The sequence below is a fragment of the Ornithorhynchus anatinus genome, chromosome 10 (assembly GCF_004115215.2).
Source record: "Ornithorhynchus anatinus isolate Pmale09 chromosome 10, mOrnAna1.pri.v4, whole genome shotgun sequence".
Classification (NCBI taxonomy): Eukaryota; Metazoa; Chordata; class Mammalia; order Monotremata; family Ornithorhynchidae; genus Ornithorhynchus; species Ornithorhynchus anatinus.
Window position 1 is genome coordinate 7,987,239 of NC_041737.1, and position 25,009 is coordinate 8,012,247.

General features: G+C 47.6%; 1 protein-coding gene across 1 annotated transcript in view; it reads right to left on the reverse strand.

Moving 5' to 3' along the window:
* RASSF6 (Ras association domain family member 6) overlaps window positions 1–25,009 on the reverse strand; it is a 33,522-nt gene that overhangs the window by 4,670 nt on the left and 3,843 nt on the right. Inside the window, exons 3-11 of the mRNA XM_007669184.4 lie at window positions 23,223–23,321; window positions 9,562–9,640; window positions 6,200–6,342; window positions 4,849–4,946; window positions 3,501–3,682; window positions 1,803–1,904; window positions 804–855; window positions 371–489; window positions 179–276 (exon numbers count right to left, since the gene is read on the reverse strand). Of these exons, the coding sequence (XP_007667374.2) occupies window positions 179–276; window positions 371–489; window positions 804–855; window positions 1,803–1,904; window positions 3,501–3,682; window positions 4,849–4,946; window positions 6,200–6,342; window positions 9,562–9,640; window positions 23,223–23,287 (938 nt within the window). The 5' untranslated portion in view covers window positions 23,288–23,321. The remainder of the gene's footprint in view (window positions 1–178; window positions 277–370; window positions 490–803; window positions 856–1,802; window positions 1,905–3,500; window positions 3,683–4,848; window positions 4,947–6,199; window positions 6,343–9,561; window positions 9,641–23,222; window positions 23,322–25,009) is intronic.

Below are 25,009 nucleotides of genomic sequence, written 5' to 3' on the forward strand. Positions count from 1 at the left end.
GCTTAACAAATACCAACATTATTATTATTATTGTTCCCTTCCCCACTGTCAGACAAGACTCTGGGCGGACCCTATTCCCTGTCCCTCAGGATGGCGTTCCGTCCCCCTCCCACTCCAAATTCATGGCAGAATCAGGTGGACTCGAGCCCAACTATCCACTCCACTGCCTTCCACCTACTTTGTCATTGTTTTTTGGACCTCCCACTCTTCTTCTTCCTTCAGTTTTTGAAGAACCAACTCCAAGAAGGAAAAGTGCAGGTTAATGTAGCACGCCACCTGGGAGAGGAAAGAAGGGGGGTGTTGATGCAGTTCCCCGAATCGGGGTGAAAACCGAGAGCCGTGGGGGCAGAGGGAGCAGGGAAGCCCGTACGTCACTGCTGATTTCTTTTTCTTCTCGGTCCATGAGGAAAATCTTGGTGATCCTATCGGAGGGGCCGTGCAGGAGCCTCTGGAGCAGCGGAATGTCCGACTCGGCCAATCGTTGCTTTTCTGGACATGAAATAAATGGTAAATGGGCCTGTGAGATTTGCAAGCGAGGGTCTACTTCGGCTCACGAGTCTGGGGCTACCCCGCCAGCGAGGTGAGGGACCATAAGCAACAGTTTTCTGTGCCCAGTGGACTGGCCTCAACTAGACTTGCCCTTGCCCCCACTCCACTGTGGACAACACTCTCGGCCCCTACGCAAATGTCTGGGCACCTCCATGGCGGTGTTGATTCTGTTCAAGTGTCTTCTCCGCTCCCACCCACGTTATTTATTTTTCCATGCCCCACACCACCGAACCCAGTGACCTTAGCCTCCTTACCTCCAGTGGCATGCACAAGGTAGAGGGCGAAATTTCGGGGGTCATTTTCAATCTGCCAAAGGAAGGAATCATTTGCCAGTGAGGTTCCTATCTCCTGGGCCCATCTAATTCCCACCCCTCCCTCCACACAACAGTGTCTCCCCAGCCTGATCTTGTCTCTCCCCATCGCCAAGTGGAAATGTACCAGGCAGACAGGAGGGGCAAACCTGATTTTTTCATTTCCCTTTTAAGAAATGTCACCTGCTCTGAGGGCAACTGGAGTTACAGTGTAGGGAGAAGGCAGCCTTATGCCCACCCTGTGCTTTCTGGGGCCATAGAGAGACAGGGAGAGGGACAGTGAGCTAGGGGAGGAACAGAGAGTCAGGGAGGAGAATACAGAGCCAGAAGAGGGACAGAGAGACAGAGAGAAGGCAGCGAGATGGGGAGAGGGACAGAGAGACAAGGAAAAAGCAGAGAAAAGGGGAGCGGGACAGAAACAAGAAGGCAGAAAGACCAAGTCAGGGAGACAGAGAGATCAAGAGGGGTAAAAATAATAATAATAATGGTTGTGATACTTGTTAAGTTTTTACTTTGGGTCTGGCACTGTATTAAGTGCTGGGTAGATACAAGATAAGGAGATCAGAGACAGTCCCTGCCCCATATGGAGCTCACAGGAAACCGAGGTGCAGAGAAGCTGAGTGAACACAGGAAACTGAGATGCAGAGAAACTGAGCGACTAGGTCAAGTCAAGTTTGGAGCTGGGATTAAAATCCAGACCCTGGAATAGAAAGTGACAGAGAAAGAGTTACGGAAGCAGAAGAGGGACAGTGGAGGGGTTTCGGGGTTGGGGGTGGGGGAGGAAGAGAGAGAAAATGAGAGAGAGTGAGTGCAAAAGAGAGAGAGTTAAGTGTAAGAGAGAAAGCGAGGGTGACAGAGAGAGGCAGGGAGAGACAGAACGTGCATGTACATGTGTATGTGTGTATCTGCCTCTCAGGCCAGGGGAAGAGCAAATGCTGCCACCTTAAACTTCTGGAGAAGCTGCTGGATGACTTCACCAGTCCTCATGATGCTGCTGACTCGCACTTTGGTTTTTGACCCGAAGGTCGGGGTGAAAACTGACGTCTGAAAGAGAGGGGGACAAGATAGCATTCAGGGAGAGAAGCTCAGAGCCCCAGTGGGGACGGGAAGAGCGAACTAGGCCCTCTCCCCCTTGAAGGAGCAGGATCAGGGCACAGTCGAGGCAGCCCCGGGCCACGGGACCCGAATCTTTGTCGAGCCTCGTGTGAGGGGTCGTCTGCGGGCTGCGCGGTTACCCAACGGACGCAGCCTGTGCAATTACGCCATCACCTAGAATGTGGATAACGCTCACGGCCACGGCCTCGGTTCCCATGATAGCCCTCAGTTTCTGGATGAGGAAAGGGAGGCCCAGAGAGTTTAGGCAACCTGTCTGAGATCTATCAGAAGGCCGGTGGAACTCACACCCCAAGCTCCCGTTTGCTAACCTGCGCCCTTCCCACCGGGCCACGCCGCCTCCCTCCCTGTGAGTCTGTGTACGGATCGGACTGGTGACGTCAGTTCCCGGCTCGGCCGGGAAGAGGGTGATTGTACCCGCGCTCGGAGAAGCTGGGGGGACGATCCAAACCCACATGGAGGTCCTTCCTCCCCTCACTGCCTCACGCAAAAGGACATCTGTGGCAGTGACCTCCCTCTTGCTGATCTCCAAGTACCAGTTCCCCCCTTCAAGAATGCTGCTGTGCTTTCCCATGGCTCACACCCTCTCTGAGCTCTGGGTACGTCAAATAAGGAGACAAGTACCCTCCCCCCCGTTCAAAGCCTTATTGAGGTCACGTCTCCTCCAAGAGGGCCCCCCCAGACTAAGCCCCTCCTTTCCTCTTCTCCCACTCCCTTCTGTGTCGCCCTGACTTGATCCCTTGGTTCTTCCCCTCTCCCAGACCCATAGTACTTATGTACGTATCTGTAATTTATTTATAATAATAATAATGCAGGTATTTGTTAAGCGCTTACTACGTGCAGAGCACTGTTCTAAGCGCTGGGGGAGATACAGGGGAATGAGGTTGTCCCACGTGAGGCTCACACAGTCTTCATCCCAATTTTACAGATGAGGGAACTGAGGCACAGAGAAGTGAAGTGACTTGCCCACAGTCACACAGCTGACAAGGGGAAGAGTCGGGATACGAACCCATGAACTCTGACTCCCAAGCCCGGGCTCTTTCCACTGAGCCACGCTGCTTATCTGTGTTGATGTCTGTCTCCCTCCATCTAAACTAAGCTCATTTGGGGCAGGGAACGTGTCCATTAACTGTTGTCACAGTAAGCGCTCAACAAATACCACCGATGGATCGATTGTTTAAAGTTTCCAAGCCCAAGCCCAAGCCAGAACAAGGTCCCTATGGTATTTGATAAGCGCTTACTACGTATCAAGCACTGTTTTAAGCACTGGGGTAGATACAAGGTCATGAGGTTGTCCCACGTGGGGTTCACAGTCTTAATCTGAGGTAACCGAGGCACAGAGAAGTTAAGTCACTTGCCCAAAGTCACACAGCTGATAAGTGCCGGAGCCGGGATTAGAACCCACGACCTCTGACTCCCAAGCCCAGGCACTTGTGATGCACTAAACCACGCGCTTCTCAGGCAACTCCAGGCACTGCGCACTCCAGGTTGGGAGTGATTTTTACCACGCGATCTCCCGCCGCCCACCTCGTGATTGTAGAAATGGCCATTGATGGAGACCCGGTGCCTCTGCTTGTCTCGCTTGTCCAAGACAGGCCTCACACTCTTCTTCACCAGGGCCGCTTCGCTCACGCTCCGGTACAGCATCGGCGAGGTGGGTTGCTGGCTGCGCTGGCGCCACAGGGTATCGCTGTCATCGGGAAGGCCGTCTGCAAGGACGCAGCATGGTTAGCGCCCGTCCCTCCGCTGCCCTCGCCTGCCGCACCCTTTCTCCTGGAGCATTGGAAACGCCGCTGAAAGCGAGGGGTATGCTGTCGGGGCAGGTTTTACTGAGGAAATGGGGGCACTGAAGAGAATCTCCTCCCTCTTTATGCACACTGTCAAGGCTACAGGCCTCGCAGGCTGGGTTTTAATTCCGGCTCTGCCACTTTTCTGCTGTATGACCTTGGATGAGTCACTTCACTTCTCTAGGCCTCAGTTACCTCGTCTGGGTCCAGGACTGTGAGCCTCATGTGGGACAGGGACTGTGTCCACTCCGATTAGCTTTTACCTACCCCAGCACTTAGGACAGGGCCTGGCACATAGTGTGTAACAAATACCATAATTATTATTATTATTATCATGAGGAGACAGAGCTGAAGGGTGATGGTGATGATGCTCTTTGTCAAGGCTTACTTTGTGCTAAACACTGGAGTGGACACAAGTCATCAGCTGGGACACCATCCCTGTCCCATCTGGGGCTCTAAGTCTAAGAGGGAGTGAAAATAGATATTTCACCCCAATTTTCCCAATGATGAAACTGAAGCACAGAGAAGTTAAGTGAGTCACCCACGGACACACAGGTGGTAGAGCCGAGACTAGAACCTGGGTTCCCGTGCTCCGATGCACACTGCTGACCGATCTGCCTCAGAAATGAAAGACTTTTCATTCCTCCTTCTGGGACTTGGACAGGATCCATAGTGAGGAAGGACATCGTGGGGGGAGGCAAGATCCATCATGAGGGTACTCTGGGGAGGAGGGAGGATTCAATACGGGGACATCTTCGGTGGGGGGGAGGAGAATCCACAGTGAGGGCATAGTGCCGGGGAAGGAGGGTCCACCGTGAGGGCATCATGGGACAGAGGGAGAATCAGGGTAGTTTGGGGGGAGGGGAGGACCTGTAGTGAGGGCATTTTGGTGGAGAAGGAGAATCCAAAGTAAAGGCATCGTCGGGTGGAGGGAAAATCTGCCATGTGCTAATCGTTGTGGGGAGGGAGCTCTATGGCCAGTCATCTGTGCATCAGGAGGCTGATAGGAACACGGGCTTCTTCATGGTTGGCAGACCAAGTGTACGCAGACTGAGCAAGCCCCCGACCCTCCAACCCTGACCTCTGACCTTCCCCAGAGTACAGTTCTTCCTCTCCAATGCTCCTCCTCTTCTCTGGCTCGCTAATGTGGTAAAGGTCATCAAACTCCCCCCATCGGATCATCCTCCTGAAACACAGAGGCAGGACATCAATCCGTCATTAATATTTATTGAGACCCTCCGGGGTGCAGACCACTCACTTGGGAGAGCACAGTGCCTCAATTGCGCCGGTCCCGCCGCCGACCCCTGGCCCACGTCCTACCTCTGACCCGGAATGTCCTCCCTTCTCAAATCTGCCAGACAATTACTCTCTCCGTCTTCAGAGCCTTACTGAAGGCCCATCTCCTCCAAGAGGCCTTCCCAGACTAAGCCCCACTTTTCCTCATCTCCCGCTCCCTTCTATGTCACCCTGACTTGCTCCCTTTGCCCTTCCCCCTCTCTCCCAACCCCACAGCACTTATGTCCATATCTGTCATTTTATTTACTTGTTTCGATGTCTGTCTCCCCCTTCTAGACTGTGAGTTCATTGTGGGCAAGGATTGTCCCTCCTTACTGTTGGATTGTCCTTTCCCAAGCACTTGATACAGTGCTCTGCACACAGTAAGCACTAAATACGATTGAATGAATGCCTCATTTACAGTAGGCAATATGAGGGGTAAGGAGAATCCATCATGAGGTTCCCACGGGGAGGAAGGAGGACCCAATGTGAGGGTGTCTTGTGGGGAGAGGGTGGTGGAGGGAGAATCCACAGTGAGGGCATAGTGAAGGGAGGTGGGAATCAACCCTCATTTCTCCCAACATGATCCCTGACCTCAAGGAGTTGGCAATCCAGGATATTAGTGGCCCTGGGATTGACCCACACATTCTCCATGAGTCAAGAGCTCCAGGTCCCCCGGGAGGGAGCAAGAGGCAGAACCACTTCAACAACCCCACCAACCAGGTGAAGAAACTGGAACCATCAAGCCTAGGGCTGGCTAGTCCCCTCACAACCCCTTTTTTCATTTTACCATTAAGCGCTTACTGTGCCAACCACTGTACTGAGCACACAAGATAATCAAGTCCCACACGGGGCTCACAGTAGGAGGGAGAACAGGTATTGAATTCCCATTTTGCAGGTGATGGAACCGAGGCACTGAGAAGCGAAATGACTTGCTCACGGTCACCCAGCAGACAAGTGGAGGAGCCAAGATTAGAACCCAGGTCCTCTGACTCCCAGGCCTGTGCTCTTTCCACTGGACCATGCTGCTTCCCATGCATGCAACATCATGCGTGCCTCATTGTCGTGGATCCCGGAAGGTCATTTGGGATACTAAGAATCTCTGGCATTTAGGAAGCGCGTTCCCCCGGTGGGGCCCAGAAATCTCAGAGGTACGTTAATTACCCTTTCCGGGGAAATCCAATTGGGGACTTGTTGGCTGCAAGTCGAGGACTGGGATACTCATCTTGGATTTTGAACTGGATCAACTGATGCACTCCCCAGAAAATGTCCAAAATTCCCTCAACGACTGGCTGGCAGGCTTCAGTCTGGAAAACAAGCGCACTGTTGTTTACGTAGTAGCTGCTGGTCTAATATTCAGATTGGAGATCGAGGAAGTAACTCGGAAAAAACTACAACAGGCAAATTGGTAGAGAAATCTGGCCGGCTTTCGCACTTACCTGCAGCCAATCAATGCAGCAAATTTACTGAGTGCTTACTGTGTGTACAGCACCCGCTTGGGAGAATACGACAAGAGTTGGAAGACACATTCCTCGCTCATAACGATCTCCAGTCTACAGCAATTTTACTGTTTGAGGTTTTTTTGTTTTATGAAGATCGTTGCGGGCATGGAACAGGTATACGATTTCTGTTGTATTTTTGCGAGCTTTGTACAGTGTTCTGCACACAGAAAAATACTCAAATAGCATTTTTCAAGCGAAGGGTAAATTCAACTGAACACTTGCAATGTTTTCAGATAACCACCAGAGAGAGGAGGTGGTTCATGTTTTATTAAGGTAGGACGTTTTCGATTAATAAAGAAAGGGTTGGTTTTCTTCATGGAATAAAATAGTATTTTTATCATTAGACAGCACTTGCTTGGAGGTGACATTTGGAGCGGGAAACTGTGGAAAATAATATTCCAAATTAAGGAAATCAGGTGGCTAAATCACTCCACTCCTCAAAGTGAGTTTCAAAATCCAGGGAAATCCTAGAAGGTAGAATGGGATCTTTGTTTTCAGAAAGGCTCATTTTTGAAAGCTTGGTTGATTTGTGTGCTCCAGGATGCCTGCTGAAAGGCTGGCTTGTTTCTTCTTGCTTTCAATGTTATGTTTTGGATGCAAATGTCAGAGAGACTGTATGTTAGAGAAGCAGCTTGGCCTAGTGGAAAGAGTATAGGCCTAGGAGTCAGGAAACCTGGATTCTAATCTCCATTTCCCTCTTGTATGGTCTTGCACAAGGCACTTAACATCTCCATAGCTTAGTTTCCTCATCTGTACAATAGAGATTAAATACCTATTCTCCTTCCTACTTAAAATAGACCCCCATGTGGGACAGGGACTAGATTCAGCCTAATTATCTTGTATCTATCCCAGCCCTTAATATAGTGCTTAGCACATAGTAATTGCTTACCAAATACCACAGTTATTATTATTATTAGAGGAACTGGAAAGGGAATTCAGGTACACCTCAGATCTTTTGAGTAGAGATTGAATTTGGCCCCATGCACTAGTGAGCCAGGCATACCACTTTACCGAACTGTGGGGCGGAAAAAAAATCTCTTTCTAAATGATGGCGCATTTGAAATCTGAAGGCAAAATTTCCATAGAATCTTCAGTGAAATGAATGTGTGGACTATGATCCTCTAGGGAGTTTGCTACAATTATTTAATTATTTTTTCCTCCTTATAGACAAATTGAATGTCATCATTTCTCCACTCACGGGCTATAATCAGTTTAGAGATTTTATTATGTGTGAAATGCCAGGAATTAAATGAAATGATCTTTTCGTTACTCCAGGATGGGGCATGCTGATTAACCAGCTCATCCGTGAAATAACCCAATAATTCTAGAGTCCTGGGGCTCTAAGAGTCAACCAGGGGTCATTTGGTCCACCCTTTGCTTCAAAGCTAGACCAGCTCTAAAACATGTAAAACGCATAGCTATCTCTCTCATTTTAAAATAATTCCAGGGACAGAAATTCCCATAAGCCCTTTCAGGATCCTATTCCTGTTTGTTGGCTTCCTTTAAGTGCCCCAAAACTTTCTGACACCAGTCCCACCGGGGCTCAGTGGAAAGAGCACGGACTTGGGAGTCAGAGGTCATGGATTGGATTCTAGTCTCGGCTCCTCCACTTGTCAGCTGGGTGACTGTGGGCAGGTCACTTAACTTCTCTGGGTCTCAGTGACCTCATCTGTAAAATGGGGATGAAGACTGTGAGCCCCATGTGGGACAACCTGATGACCCTGTAACTCCCCCAGCTCTTAGAACAGTGCTTCGCACATAGTAAGTGTTTAACAAATACCATCATCATTATTATCATTATTATTATTATTAATCCCACCCATTTTCCCATGGTCTATTCTCACTGGAGATGAAGTCTGGTCAAGATATTCCATTCTGTAGCCTTTCCCATTTCTAAGATGATTACTCTAAGGCAATTGGATTATTGTCTAAAATGTCTAAAATTGTCTACCTAAAAAATAACTCTTGGTCTCTAATTGACCCTAATTCTATATTATGTTTTAAGGCTGTCATTCTGAGAAGTTCTTATATAATCTGATAGGGCAGACTTCAAATGTGTCTTTAACGTTCGCCTACTCCCACTGAGCGACACTATCAGTTAATCAATCATATTTATTGTGATCTTACTATGTGCAGTGCACTATACTAAATCCTTAGGAGAGTACAGTGTAAGAGAGTTGACATCATCATCATCATCAGTGGTATTTGTTAAGCACTTAGTATGTGCAGTGTACTGTACTAAGTGCTTGGGAGAATAGAAAATAACAGTATAATAAAGGTGCTAGACACATTCCCTGCCCACAGTGAACTTACAGTCTAGAGGGGGATAATAATGATACTAATAATGATGGTATTTGTTAAGTACTTACTATGTGCCAAACACTGTTCTAAGTGCTGGGGTAGATAAAAGGTAATAGGTTGTCCCACATGGGGCTGACAGTCATAATCCCCATTTGACAGATGAGGTAACTGAGGCAAAGAGAAGTTAAGCAACTTGCCCAAAGTCACACAGCTGATAGCGGGATTTCTAAACAGCTGTTCTGTGGTGAACTGAAGTGGGGAAACTGTGGAAAGGACGGAAGGGAAGAAACGGTGGAAAGCTTCAGTGAAGCCACACCTCAAAACGAGTTTAGGCTGTAAGCCCGCTGTGGACAGGGATTGCCCCTACTTGCTGCTGACTTGTACTTTCCAAGGGCTTAGTAAAGTGTTCTGCACAAAGTAAGCGCTCAGTAAATACAATTGAATGAATGAGTTAAAGACGCTACGAAGCCATCAGAAATGGGTGACCATCAAGGAGAGGAGACATCAGAAAACTCATGACATCAAGAGGGAGAAATGAAAAGAGCACCGGGCATTATGGGCGGCAAGTGCAGCAAGTGCTGTCAAGGACAATCATTTCTGGCTCACGAGGGGGAAGGGATTGCCAGCCACACAATGATGAAAATCTCACTGTCAACAACATCATTTTTGAGAGATGTCAGAGGGAGAAACTAAATTATTCTGAGAATTAAACTGAAGGCTTACCTGATCATATAAAATGTGCAGGTTCTTCTGGTCCCCATAAAAACTGTTATACGTCTTCAGTAATTCACTGAGTTGATTCCTAAAGGAGAATATATTGACATATCATTAATCTCAGAATCAGGTTGCAAGCAGCATTCAGGAACAGAGCATTCATTCTGCAAGGCATCAGAGATGGCAGGGTATTGCTATTATTACTAATAATAATTGTTAAGCATGTACTACATGCCAGGCCTAGTACTAAGGGCTGGGCTCGAAGGTAGAAAAGGGGAGAGGGGAGAGGATAATCAGAACAAGCATAATCCTTGTTCCAAACGGGGCTCATAATCTAAGTGGAAGGGAGAACAGGTATTTTTTTTTAAATAGTATTTGTTAAAGGCTTAGTCTATGACAGGCACTGCACTAAACACTGGGATAGATGCAAGGTAATCAGGTTGGGGCTCACAGTCTTAATCCCCATTTTACACATGAGGTAACTGAGGAACAGGGAAGTTAAGTGAGTTGCCCGAGGTCACCCAGCAGACGCGTGGGGGAGCGGAGATTAGAACCCAGGTCCTTCTGACTCCCAGGCCTGTATTCTATCCACTAGGTCCTCACACACTTCAAATTTATCCTTTCCTGCCTTAACTCTGCCCTCTCTTCCGCCAGGCAAAGCTTCTTCTCCTCCCTCATCGACACCCATGCCCGTCACCCCCGCCGATTGTTCCGGACCTTTAACTCTCTCCTTAGGCCCCCTGTTCCTCCCCCTCCCCCATCTCTCACCCCTAATGATCTGGCCACCTATTTCCTCACGAAAATCAACACGATCAGGTCTGAGCTCCCCAAAGTCACCCCTCCGCCTCTCCCCTCCCCCCCCAACAACCCCCTCCCCTACTTTCCCATCCTTCCCTGCAGTATCCTCAGAGGAGATCTCCTCCCTCCTCGCAAGTGCCACCCCCTCCACCTGCGCCTCGGACCCCATTCCCTCTCACCTTCTTAAAACCATCGCCCCTGCCCTCCTCCCTTCCTTAACTTCTATTTTTAACCACTCAATCTCCAAGGGCTCCTTCCCCTCTGCCTTCAAACATGCCCACGTCTCCCCCATCCTAAAAAAACCCGCTCTTGACCCCACTTCCCCCTCCAGTTATCGTCCTATCTCCCTACTACTCTTCCTTTCCAAAATCTTAGAACGAGTCGTCTACAATCGATGCCTAGAATTCCTTAACTCCCATTCTCTCCTAGACCCCCTCCGATCTGGCTTCCGTCCCCTCCACTCTACCGAGACTGCTCTCTCTAAGGTCACCCGTGACCTCCTTCTTGCCAGATCCAATGGCTCCTACTCCATTCTGATCCTCCTTGACCTCTCTGCTGCCTTTGACACTGTCGACCGTCCCCTCCTCCTCCATATCTTATCTCACCTTGGCTTCACGGACTCTGTCCTCTCCTGGTTCTCCTCTTACCTCTCTGGCCGATCATTCTCGGTCTCCTACGCCGGAGCCTCCTCCCCCTCCCATCCTTTAACTGTTGGAGTTCCTCAAGGGTCAGTTCTCGGCCCTCTTCTGTTCTCCATTTACACTCACTCCCTCGGTGAACTCATCCGCTCTCACGGCTTTGACTACCATCTCTACGCAGATGACACGCAGATCTACATCTCCGCCCCTGTCCTCTCCCCCTCCCTTCGGGCTCGCATCTCCTCCCGCCTCCGGGACGTCTCCACCTGGATGTCGGCCCGCCGCCTAAAACTCAACATGAGCAAGACTGAGCTCCTCATCTTCCCTCCCAAGCCCGGTCCGCTCCCAGACTTCTCCGTCACCGTGGATGGCACGACCATCCTTCCCGTCCCGCAGGCCCGCGATCTCGGTGTCATCCTTGACTCGTCCCTCTCGTTCACCCCACGCATCCTATCCGTTACCGAGACCTGCCGGTTTCACCTCTACAATATCGCCAAGATCCGCCCTTTCCTCTCCACCCAAATGGCTACCTTACTATTACGGGCTCTCGTTATATCCCGGCTAGACTACCGTGTCGGCCTTCTCTCTGACCTCCCTTCCTCCTCTCTCGCCTCGCTCCGGTCTATTCTTCACTCCGCTGCCCGGCTCATCTTCCCGCAGAAACGATCTGGGCATGTCACTCCCCTTCTTAAACAACTCCAGTGGTTGCCTATCGACCTCCGCTCCAAACAAAAACTCCTCACTCTAGGCTTCGAGGCTCTCCGTCACCTTGCCCCTTCCTACCTCTCCTCCCTTCTCTCTTTCTACCGCCCACCCCGCACGCTCCGCTCCTCTGCCGCCCACCTCCTCGCCGTCCCTCGGTCTCGCCCATCCCGCCGTCGACCCCCGGGTCACGTCCTCCCGCGGTCCCGGAACGCCCTCCCTCCTCACCTCCGCCAAACTGATTCTCTTTCCCTCTTCAAAACCTTACTTAAAAATCACCTCCTCCAAGAGGCCTTCCCAGACTGAGCTCCTCTTCCCCCTCTACTCCCTCTGCCATCCCCCCTTTACCTCTCCGCAGCTAAAGCCTCATTTTCCCCTTTTCCCTCTGCTCCTCCACCTCTCCCTTCCCATCCCCACAGCACCGTACTCGTCCGCTCAACTGTATATATTTTCGTTACCCTATTTATTTTGTTAATGAATCGTACATCGCCTTGATTCTATTTAGTTGCCATCGGTTTTTACGAGATGTTCTTCCCCTTGACGCTGTTTAGTGCCATTGTTCTTGTCTGTCCGTCTCCCCCGATTAGACCGTAAGCCCGTCAAACGGCAGGGACCGTCTCTATCTGTTGCCGACTTGTTCATCCCAAGCGCTTAGTACAGTGCTCTGCACATAGTAAGCGCTCAATAAATACTATTGAATGAATGAATGAATGAATATTGTCTCACCTAGGTAAAGGGAATAACTCCGAGACAAAGCACTCTCAGGCAGTAGTTGTCAATCAAATAAAATCCCATGCCTTATACATAGCACTTTGAGTCTGACATCCCATAGCCAAACAAACCTAGTCAGTTGTGTAGCGCTTAGAGAAGGAAGGAAAAGAAAGAAAGGGCTTAGAGGGAAGTATAGGAGAGGGAAGTATAGAAAGGAATTGGTCGGAAGAAGTTGAGAAGCAGCACAGCCTAGGGAAAGAGCACGGGTCTGGAAGCCAAAGGACCTGGGTTCTAATTCGGGCTCTGCCAGTTGCCCATTCTGTGACCTTGGGCAAATCACTTAACTTTTCTGTGCCTCAGTTTCCTCAACTTTAAAAGGGGGATTAAAAATCCATTTTGCCTCCTACTTAGACTGTGAGCCCCGCGTGGGACAGGGAGTGTTTCCGACCTAATTAACTTGTACCTGCCCCAGCCCTTAGAACAGTGTTTGACACACAGTAAAAACGAGACAAGACAAAACAAAAAAACCCCCTGTGTTGACTAATGATGGGAAAGTGAGGTGTTGATGGATGCTGGGAGGGAGTTGGAAAGGCAAAGTTAATGAGACTAGTTGAAGCCCTACCATCTGATTATTTTAGGTCATGGATTTATTGGAATATCCTAATTGGTAGTTGCATTGTTAATTGCTAATTGCATAGCTGCAATATAGCCAAAAAATGATCATTTAAAATCGCAGAATAATGAGCCCTGTCAGGCATAACATTTGGAGAACCATTAGTAGTCATTTTAGTATTCGTGGAGCACACACTGGGTGTGATGCCCGCCCCAAGGATGAACAAAACAAAGATATAACATATGCCCTCCCATAAGAAGCTTACCCTCTAATGGGGGAGACAGATATAAAATACTGACAAATAGAATAGTCAAAATAAATAACTGAATTTACAGCGGAATAAACTTATAAACAAAAGTGCTCAGGACAGATATAAATAAGTCAGATATGGCTGATTGGGTTTACAACTCAGAGCATTGGGAATTAATCAGGGAAGGTCGGTGGAAGAAGATGGAATTTTAGGAGGGATATGAAAGCGGGGAAAGCTTGGGTCTGTCTGGTGTCGGAGGCTTAGAGAGGGAGTTCCAAGCCAGGGGAACAGCATGAGCGAAGAGACAGGAACGGCATAGTGGATAGAGCATGGACCTGAGAGCCAGGAGGTCTTGGGTTCTAATGCTGGCTCCACCAATTGCCTACTGTGTGACCCTGGGGAAGTCACTTTACTTCTCTGGGCCTCAGTTACTTCATCTGGAAAATGGGGATTGAGACCGTGAGCCCCGTGTGGGACAGGGACTGTGTCCAACCCAATTTGCTTGTATCCACCCCAGCACTTAGTATGGTGCCTGACACGTAGTAAGTGCTTAACAAATACAATGATTTATTATTATTATTACTAATGGAAGAGTTGAGAGCACGGCTGCAAGTTTGGCTTGGAGAAATGAAGAGAGTATATTAGGGAATAGCAGGTGAAGAGAGCAGACAGGTAAGATGGGGTCAGATGGTGGAGAGCCTTGGAGACCATTGTGAGGAGTTTTTGAGGTAGACACACAGGGAGTGGAAGGAGGGTTTTAAGGAGAGGAGAGATGTGGGGAGAGCAATGCTTGAGTAGGATGATCCATGCAGCAGCGTGGAGTGAAATCGCAGAGGGGAGAGGCTGGAGGCAGGGAGACCGGTGAGGAGGCTGATACAGTAGTTTAGCCACGACACGAACAGAGGTTATACCAGGGTGGTACCAGCCTGTACCAGGTGGGAGAGGATGGAATGGATCTGGGGGAAATTGTCTAGGAAGAATGGGGAGGATTCGGTAGTAGATTGAACGAGAGGGTAAAAAGCCAGCGAGGAGATGAAGAGGACACTGAGATTAGAGGCTTCTGGCATAGGAAGGAAGGCGTTGTGATCGACAGAGATGGGAAAGTTAGGAGACATAGGTTTAGGGAGAAAGATACACCGCTCTGTTTCACCAAATGAAGACACAAACATATACTGGGCTTAGCAAAGGCACCATCAATCAACTAATGGTATTTATTGAGCATTTACCATATGCAGAGCACTTAGGAGAGTACAAAAGCATTGGTAGACAAGATCCCTGCCATTGAGAAGCTTACAATCTAGTGGAGGAGACATATTAAAATCAATTACAGATGGGGGAAACAACAGTGGATAAGGATACCTATTTAAGGGTTATGGAAGAGGGCATAAATGTCTGCTAATTCTGTTGTATCGTCTTCTCCCAAGTACTTAGTACAGTGCTCTGCACACAGTAAGAGCTCGATAAATACCACCGATTGATTGATAAATCCTTAAAGGTTACAGATTCAAGTACAAGGATGATAGAGAAGGGAGGGAGAAGAGGATAGTGAGATGAGAGAATCTAACCTCACCAGATGAGAGTCGGCAGGCTATGTTTCCTAGCACCGTGGTATTGCAGAATGCAGTGGACTAGTCATCTGTTCCAAACTGCTATTTTACCGGTCAAACATTTCCTGAATTTTCTTTTTGTCATGGGTTCTAATCCCAGTTCCACCACTTGTCTGCTGTGTGACCCTGGGCAAATCACTACACTTCTCTGTGCCTCTGTTCCCTCATCTATAAAATGGGGAGTAAGACTGTGAGCCCTATGTGGAACTATGCGGGACTCTTGTATCCACCCCAGCACTTAGAACAGTGGCTGGTACATAATAAGTGCATAACGAATACCATAATTATTTTGGGCGGCTGAAACACTGTCTGTTCGGGCAAACTTAGGCTTGCCGAGCTGCCAATGGTTGTTGTTAAATGAACCGTAGCTTCAGGAAACCTGATCCCTTGGAGGTTGGTGCACAGAACTGTGCTGTTCAGTTAGCTGGATTTGTATGCTTGAAGTTGACAAGGATTTGGAAATGATTTTCTTGGTGTTAAATTTCCATTTCTAACCAAAATGTACGCCGGAGGCAATCTCCCCCTGACCCTCTTATGGACTGGCCCAGCGCAGACTGGATAAGGTTTCTGGAGCCAAAGAATAATGATAATCGTACTTGTTAAACGCTTGCTATATACCACACTCTGTATTAAGCGCCGGGGCAGATAAAAGCTAATCAGGTTGGACCCAATCCCTGTTCCACAAGGGGCTCCCAATCTCGAGCCCCGTTTCACAGATGAGGTAACCGAGGCAGAGAGAAGTTAATGACTTGCCCAAGGTCATACAGAAGGTCCTTCTGACTCCCAGGCCCATGTTCTTTTCCATTAGGCCATGCTGCTTTCCAAGCTGGCAGTGGTAAACTGAGTTCAGTGGGAAGGGAGGGTCTCTTAATATCTCTCACCCTAAAGCTGGAAGGGACTGGAGGTATGAGAAAGAGAATTTCAGGATCTCTTGGGGTAAGACTTCATGTGAAGCTGTATTAATAGTTGCTGCAATTGTTAAGAGCTTACTATGTGCCAGGCACTGTACTAAGCCCTGGGGTGGATACAAGCAAATCAGGTTGAACACAGTCCCTGTCCCACATGGGGCTCACAGTCTGAATCCCCATTTTCCAAATGAGGTAATCGAGGCAGAGAAGTGAAGTGACTCACCCAAGGTCACACAGCAGACAAGTGGCAGAGTCGGGATTAGAATCCGATGACCTTCCGATTCCCGGGCCCATTCTCTGTCCACTACACTAAGCTGCTTCCCTGACTGCTTCGTTCCCCTTGTGAGATTTGGAAACTTCAAAGACCTGCATGAGAGTATGGCCTAGACCAGATGGGAAAGGGATATTTAAAGAATCTCTCTCTTCTTTTTTTAGTGGTATTTGTTAAGTGCTTACTACGTGTCAAGCACTGTTCTAAGTGTTGGGATAGATACAAATTAATCAGATCAGACACTGTCCCTATCCCTCAAGAGGCTCACAAAGTAGGAGGGAGAACTACTAAGTCAAAGCCATTTTGTAGCTGAGGAAACTGCAGACAGAGAAGTGAAGTGCCTTGCCCGAGGTCACACAGCAAGCAAGTGGAGGAGGCGGGATTAGAACCCAGATTCTCTGGTTCCCACCACCATGCTTTATCCACTAGGCAACACTGCTTCCCACGTTGTTTCTCTTGGCTACTCCTTTAGCTCCAAGACAGCATGTTTGTGGGAGAGATTGGCAAGGCAGATTTAATGAGTAACAGGTGATTTACAGCTCATGATAAAATATTCCGTGGACTTTACACATTATACCTTGGCTGACAACATCTTCTCTGGTTTAAAAACCAAACAGATAGGGCACAGTGCCACTATGGGGTAAGACCAGTGGTCCATCAAAACCGGGATTCTGTTTCAGTCTGTCTGATCTGATTTTCTTGATTCTATCTCCATTCTTAGCACAACATTTGGCATATTATAAACACAATTTTTAAAAATCGTATTTGTCAAGTGCTTACTACTATCAGGCACTGCTCTAAGCACTGGGGTAGATACAAGTGAGCCATCTGGACATAGTCCCTGTAATACATGGGGCTCACTGCCTTAATCCTCATTTTACAGATGAGGTAACTGAGGCACAAAGAAGTGATTTACCCAAGATAATATGGAAAATAAGTGGCAGAGTCAGGATTAGAACACAGATCCTTCTGACTCCCAGGCCCATGCTCTAACCACTAGACAACACTGTTTCTCAAAATTATAGGATCCTTGGAGAAACTGGGAGATGCCCAGTCTCCTGGATACCCATCCTCATGGCCAAGGGTGAATTTTCCAATATCCCTAATTTTCCATTTTATTCCCTCTAATAATCTCTTCTGGTATGCTCATCCATGATTTCACCCAAAGCTTTCCTTGAAGTTACTGATATTTGAACTCTGTGTCACTTTCTGGGGAAAGAGATTCCATGTGCTTAGGTGAAAAGACATTTCTTTTTTCTTTTTATTTTTTTGGAACCTGTCACCTCCGAGATCTACTGGTGCCCTTACCCCTGGTGCTGTAAGATTTAGGGAGGAAGAATTCAGCCTGCCCAAATGCTTTAAGGATTTGTACGTTTTCAACCTCCCCCCTCTGCCTTCTTCAGCCAGAAGACTCTAAGCTCTTCCCATCTTTTCCCCACTCTAACCCCTCACCAGAATTTGAGAAGGTTTATTTCCTTACCCAAAAATAGCAACTCTGGGGGAGCTTGAGAAAAGTCGGTCAGTTTTGCGGGAGCTACTGGGTGATCCTGCCTCATGCCAATATACACCTGGTAGAAATTGCAGTTCTGAAAATTTCACCCTTTAGAACCTAAGCTCCTTGAGGCCAAAGAGATATCTACTTAATCATTCTACTCTCCCAAGTACTAGAGGACTTGCATATGGAATTATTTATCCCCAAACCCACCAGTAGGAATATATACTCATTCACATGAAGATTTAATTTGGATTCCACTTTGAAAATGATTTTAATGTCTCTCCCCCAAGTGCTTAGTAAAGTCCTCTGCACACAGTAAGCACTCAATAAATACCAGCGATTGATCGAGTGACTGATTGCCTCTGCATCAAAAACTCTTCACCGTTGGCTTTAAAGCACTCGATCACCTTGCCCCCTCCTATCTCACCTTGCTACTCTCCTACTACAACCCAGCAGCCTACACGCTTTATTGCTCTGATGCTAACCTTCTCACTGTAGCTCGATTTCGTCTATCTCTCCGCCGATCTCTCGCCCACATCCTACCTCTGGCCCGGAACACTCTTCCTCCTCACATCAGACAGATGATTGCTCTCCCCCACTTCAAAGCCTTGTTCAAGGCCCATCTCCTCCAGGAGGCCTTCCTTCCCTGAGCCCTCCTCTCCTCTTCTCCCACTCCCTTCTGCATCCCCCTGACTTGCTCCCTTCACTCATCCTCTCTCATTCATTCATTCACTGGCATATTTATTGAGCGCTTACTGTGTGCAGATCACTGTAATAAGACCTTCGAAAGTACAATTCAGCAATTAAGAGAGACAATCCTGGCCCACAAAGTGTTCACAGTCTAGATGGGGGGAGACAGACATCAAAGCAAGTAAACAGGCATTAATAGCATCAATATAAATAAATTGAATTATAGATATATACACATCAAAACAAGTAAATAGGCATTAATTTAAATAGAATTACAGATATGTACATATATAAACCAGTGCTGTGAGGCAGAGAGGGGGTGGAGCAAAGGGAGCCAGTCAGGGTGATAATAATGTAATAATGTTGGTATTGGTTAAGCGCTTACTATGTGCCGAGCACTGTTCTAAGCGCTGGGGTAGATACAGGGTCATCAGGTTGTCCCACGTGAGGCTCACAAAATCTAAATGTCTGTTTTACAGATGAGGTAACTGAGGCACAGAGAAGTGAAGTGACTTGCTCACAGTCACACAGCTGACAAGTGGCAGAGCCAGGAGTCAAATCCATGACCTCTGACTCCCAAGCCTGTGCTCTTTCCACTGAGGCAGGCTGCTTCGAGGGGAGGGGGAGCAGAGGAAAAGAGGGGCTTAGCCTGGGAAGTATATGTACAGAAGTGCTGTGGGGTTGGGGTGAGAATCATAATACCTTCATGTTTGAAGATGATCCTATTAATAGTGGGAACCTATCCATACATGTGAGTGCAACTGAAAGGACCAATGAGTAATCAATCAATCGCATTTTTTGAGCAATTAATGTGTGCAGAGCACTGTACTAAGCACTTGGGAGAGTACTATACAACAAAGTTGGTAGTCATGTTCCCTGCCCACAACAATCATTTCCTTCTGCACTATTTAATAATAATAATAATAATGTTGGTATTTGTTAAGCGCTTACTCTGTGCCCAGCACTGTTCCAAGTGCTAGGGTAGATACAAGGTAATCAGGTTGAAGGTAATCAAGTTGTCCCACACAGGGCTCACAGTCTTCATCCCCATTTTACAGGTGAGGGAACTGAGGCACAGAGAAGTTAAGTGACTTGCCCAAGGTCACACAGCTGACAAGCGGCAGAACCGGGATTAGAACCCATGACCTCTGACTCCCAAACCGGGGATCTTTCCACTAAGATGCTTCACGCTGCTTATTTACACATAAGGTTAGATTGCTGCTATATTAATGGGCCTGTTTTATGCTGGGCATGTCGCTGCTTGTAAACCTGCCTCTCAGAATCCCAAACTTCACAAAGGTTTTGCTTCAGGTGAGTAAGCCCACCCCCCCCAGAGTCTCCCATTTGCTGTCTATCAGGCTGGTCGATTTGGTGCACCGATCTCCCAACAGTCCACTGCTATGTTGTAGTGTTTGAGACTTATGTGCTTTCAGGTGTCTTTAAACTGTTGATTTACCCTCCAGGTTTGCAAGCATCCCCTTTGAGGTCCTCATAAAGCAACCGTTTCAGAGTCCGTTTTTATTTACCAGGGAAACTGGTCCCATAGCTTGGGGAGTTCGGGATGTAGACAGTAATGAAGAATGATAGGCTCTTCCATTAAATCTTTCTGCTCTCTCCCTGTGCCCGGAATTCCAGACTCTAACAAGAAACAGACGGCTGACAAACGAGAAGATGCGTTTGCTGTCAGACAGGCTTGGAGCTAAAACAGAAGCCAATGTTGTGCTCCCACAGGAAGTTTTGAACCCACTTTCTAATTCTTAGTTTAGCTATCATCAGCTCTATCCGGATCTAATTTCATGTTTTTACTTTACTAAGTTTTAATCTGGCTCCTTCTTTATCTCTTTCAATCTATTCTGAGGCTCCTGCTGTTTTGTTTTGCTGTTTTGTTTGGAATTGTATCTCTCTCCTGGGAATCCCAGAGTTCCTTAATTGTTTGCTGTTTGGGATTGTCAAGTGCTGACTAGTGGCATGTATTTGATATTCTTATCAGTTTTTCTTTAAATATTTATTCTTCTTTACTGGGTAGATAGACTCAAAGACCCCATAGCATAGAAGGCACACTTTAAATGAAACTAGAACCAGAATAATTAAGAAAATTGCAAGGGAAGAGCAGCCCAGAATATAGGGAATGAGAGATTAAAAGAGAGAGTGTGGTTAGAGTGGGCCAGGCACAGTTCAAAGATCCAAGTTAGTCGAGTTGGACACAGTCCCTGTTCCACATAAGATTCGTAGTCTCAATCCCCGTTTTACAGATGAGGGAACGGAGGCTCAATTGACTCATCCCAGGTCACACAACAGATTCCTTCTTTTCACTCCTTTCTCCCGGATGGGACAACACTCTCTCCCAACCTTCCATCCTCACAGCACATTGGTATATTTCTCTAATTTATTTATATATATTTTAATGTCTGTCTCCCCCTCTAGACAGTGGGCTCGTCGTGGGCAGGGAATGTGTCCGTTGTACTCTCCCAAGTGCGTTGTACAGTACTTTGCACACAGTAGGTGCTCAATAAATTTGATTAAATGAATGCATGAATCATTAGATTCAGATTGGGTGATGAAAACATTTGCAAGAGCAGAATGGGATGTATTAATGGTATTGAATGGTATTTAATGAGGATTTACTGCATGCAGAGCACTGTATTAAGCACTTAATACGTAAGTATTTGGGGGCTGAGGGAGGGGTGGATGAAGGATGCAAATCCAAATGCAAGCACGATGCAGAAGGGAGAGAGAGCTGAGGAAAAGTGGGCTTAATGGGGGAATGGCCTCCTGGAGGAATTGTGCCCCTAATAAAGCTGTGCAGGTGAGGTCTGGAGTATCAGGAAGGGGAGGAAATTCCAGGCCAGGGCACACGATTATCTCATTTGCCCTACAAAACACTGAAGCTAAGAAGCAAGCCACCGCGTAATCCCCCTCTAAACTTCCTTCTTTTCACTCTCCTCTGTCCCGGATGGGACAACACCCTCTCCCAACCTCCAAGCCCTCAAGATAAGGAAACTATTGATACTGTGCACAAACAGGGTCCAAAGCAGACCTGAGAGGCAAAACAGAAACCTCCTTGGAGCCAACACACTGTTTGTTGTAAGTAAAAAGTCTCTGCTTTTTCCCAACTGGTTACCTGCCCAACCAGGGGAAAAACAGAAACTCATTATGTTCTGCCGGGTTGAATGGGTTTTATTCCTGGAGCTGGGTGTTTCTCCTCCCCCTGACCTCCCCGCACCGTCCCCACCAGGGGCTCACTGAATAGTTGTTGTGTGCCCTGAGACCTCTAGATTACTGGGATAGTAAGAAGAGTCAGGAAGCAAGCTGAATGAGCAGTTTTCCCTTTGACAAATAATTAAAGCCAGCGCAAGACTCTGGTGGGCCCTTCCTCACTAAACCTCATCTCCTCCTGGCCTTTCCTCTTAGGGTGATGACAATAATAATAATAATAATAACTGTGGGAAGCAGCGTGGCTCAGTGGAAAGAGCCCGAGCTTGGGAGCCAGAGGTTCTAATTCCGGCTCCACGGCTTGTCAGCAGTGTGACCTTGGGCAAGTCACTTAACTTCTCTGTGCCTCAGTTCCCTCATCTGTAAAATGGGGATGAAGACTGTGAGCCCTACGTGGGACATCCTGATTACCTTGTATCTACCCCAGCGCTTAGAACAGTGCTTGGCACATAGTAGGCACTTAACAAATACCAACATTATTATTATTGTCTACTATGTATCAGGCACTATTCTAAGCACTGGGGTAGGTACGAGGTAATCGGGTTGGACGCAGTCTCTGTCCCATATAGGATTCACCGTCGTAATTCCCATTTTACAGACGAGGGAACTGAGGCCAAGAGGAGTGAAGTGACTCGCTCTAGGTCACACAGCAGACAAGTGGCAGAGCCCGTTGTTGGGTAGGGATTGTCCCTATTTGTTGTTGAATTGTATTTTCCAAGCGCTTAGTACAGTGCTCTGCACCCAGTAAGTGCTCAATAAATATGATCGACTGAATGAACATTCTCTGCCCACAGTGAGTTTATGATAGTCTAGAGGGGGAGATGGACATTAATATAAATGATGAATGAATCAATCAATTGACGGCATTTATTGAGTTCCTGTGTGCAGAGCACTGTAGATCTCAGACTTCTCTGTTCTGCCTCAGTTTCTTGCCTCTTTTTATCTGTGGGGAGCATCCGCCTCATGAGGGGAGCCATGATTCACCAAGCCAGGCTCCCCTCTTCCTGCCTTTTAGTCAGCCAGTCATTTTTATTGAGTGCTTCCTGTGTGCAGAGCACTGTATTCATTCTGTCGTATTTATTGAGCGCTATGTGCAGAGCACTGTACTAAGCGCTTGGAATGTGCAAACCGGTAGCAGATAGAGACAGTCCCTGCCCTTTGACGGGTTTACAGTCTAATCGGGGGAGACGGACAGACAAAAACAATAGCAGTAAATAGAATCAAGGGGATGAAGTACTAGGCGCTTGGGAGAGTACAACAGTCAACAGACACATTCCCTGCCCACAGTGAGTTTACAGTCTAAAGGGGGAGACAGACATGAATATAAATAAATTACAGATGTGGACGTAAGTGTTGTGGGGCTGGGTGGGGGGATAACAACCCCTCAGGTCTTTTCATGCTCTTTCACTGCCTACACCGGCAGAATAAATCAGCTGGCCGTGGAAGAACCCTACACAATGGGTTTGGTTGTTAGTCTGGGGAGAGAACAGGCCAGAGAGTCAAAAGTCCTGGGTTCTAACCCCAGCTCTGCTATAAGCCTGTTATGTGAGCTTGGGCAAGTCCCTTAACTTTTCTGTGCCTCAGTTCCCTCATCTGTCAAATGGGGATTCAATACCTGTCCTCCCTTTCCTTTAGGCTGTGAGCCCCATGGGGGACAGGGACTGAATCCCACCTGATTATCTTGAATCTACTCCAGCGCTTAGTACAGCGCTTGGCATATAGTAAGCGCATCACCAAAACCACAATTATTATTGAATAACAGAGTGGGTATGACCTGGAAATGGTTCTCTTCTTGCTGACGTAGATCTCAGATGGAGAGTGGTGAACATCCATGATCATTGCTTTCCCCTCGTAGACACTGGCAGAAACAACCCTGAAAAAATATGGGTGTCAATGATTTGTCGCCTGGAGAAGTGCTACTGAAGCTCATCCTCTACTATATATCTGTAATTTATTTTATGTATATTAATGTCTGTCTCCCCCCCGCTAGACTGTGAGGTCAATATGGGCAGGGAATGTGTCTGTTGATTGTCGTATTGTACTCTCCAGAGCATTTAGTTCAGTGCTTTGCACACAGTAAGCTCTTCAGAAATACGACTGAATGAGTGAATAAGCTCTCTGAGGGCAGGGAAGGTGCCTATCAACTCTTTTCTGTTGCACCCACCCAAGCAGTTAGTACAGTGCTCTGCACACAGCGTTACCAAATTCTGGAAGCTCAACCTCTGGACTGTAAACTCACTGTGGGCAGGGAACGTATCTACCAACTCTGTTATATTGTACCCTCCCAAGCTTTTACTAAAGTGCTCTGCACACAGTAAGCTCCCAATAAAATCCACTGATTCTAGACTGATTGATTTTAGTCCGTAAGCTCATTATGGGTGGAGAATGTGTTTGTTTATTCTAATATTGTATTCTCCCAACCTCTTAGTTCAGTGTTCTGCACACAGTAAGCGCTCAATAAATACGACTGAACGAGTGAATGATTGAATCTGGGCTGTGGGGCTCTGATTCCCTCCCGTCCTTGGAGAAGCAGCGTGGCTCAGTGGAAAGAGCATGGGCTTTGGAGTCAGGGCTCATGAGTTCGAATCCCAGCTCTGCCACTTGTCGGCTGTGTGACTGTAGGCAAGTCACTTAACTTCTCTGGGCCTCAGTTCCCTCATCTGTAAAATGGGGATTAAGACTGTGAGCCCCACGTGGGACAACCTGATTCCCCTGTGTCTACCCCAGCGCTTAGAACAGTGCTCGGCACATAGTAAGCGCTTAACAAATACCAACATTATTATTATTCTCCCTCTCTAAGACTTGTGCTCTAAGGCTTTGGGGTGATGCCACAAGGGAGTGTTGAAAGGATGGGAAAGGCATGCTGAGTTTACTTAGCATGACCTGAGGTTAAGCAGCTTAAGGAGAGTCAGCACACAATAAATGCCCATTAGAAGAGCATCAAGGGACATTTTATCGACAGTGTCATGTCACAGTTTCTGACTTGGTCAACGGTCATTTGCTGCAGGACCGGGTGTCTTGACCGGGCAGTGAGGTCAGCTGGGAAGCAGGAGGCGAAGGTTATTTTTTAACTTGAGAACATTCACTCCTCTTAAGGCGGTGAGGACCTCAAAGAGGCCTTTTACACTAAGCCTGGAAAATGTTTCACAGTGTGGAAAATCCCAGGTTGGGAAGCCAGGATAGGGGGAGGTGAGGAAAGCATAATCTACCCAATGCCCTGAGCTAGCTAGGGAACTATCCATCTCACTGTACCTCCATCTCTTCCATCTCTCCGCCGACTTCTAGCTCACATCCTACCAATGGCCTGGAAGGCTCTACCTCCTCACATCAGACAGATAATTGCACTCCCCCACTTCAAAGCCTTATCGAAGGCACAACTCCTCCAAGAACCCTTCCCTAATCCCTCCTCTCCTCTCTCCCACTTCCTTCTATGTCCCCCGGACTTGTTCCCTTCATTCATCCTTCCTCCCATCCCACAGCACAGATGTATATAGCTGTAATTTATTTATGTACATTAATGTGTCTCTCACTCTAGACTGTGAGCTCCTTTTGGCAGGGACT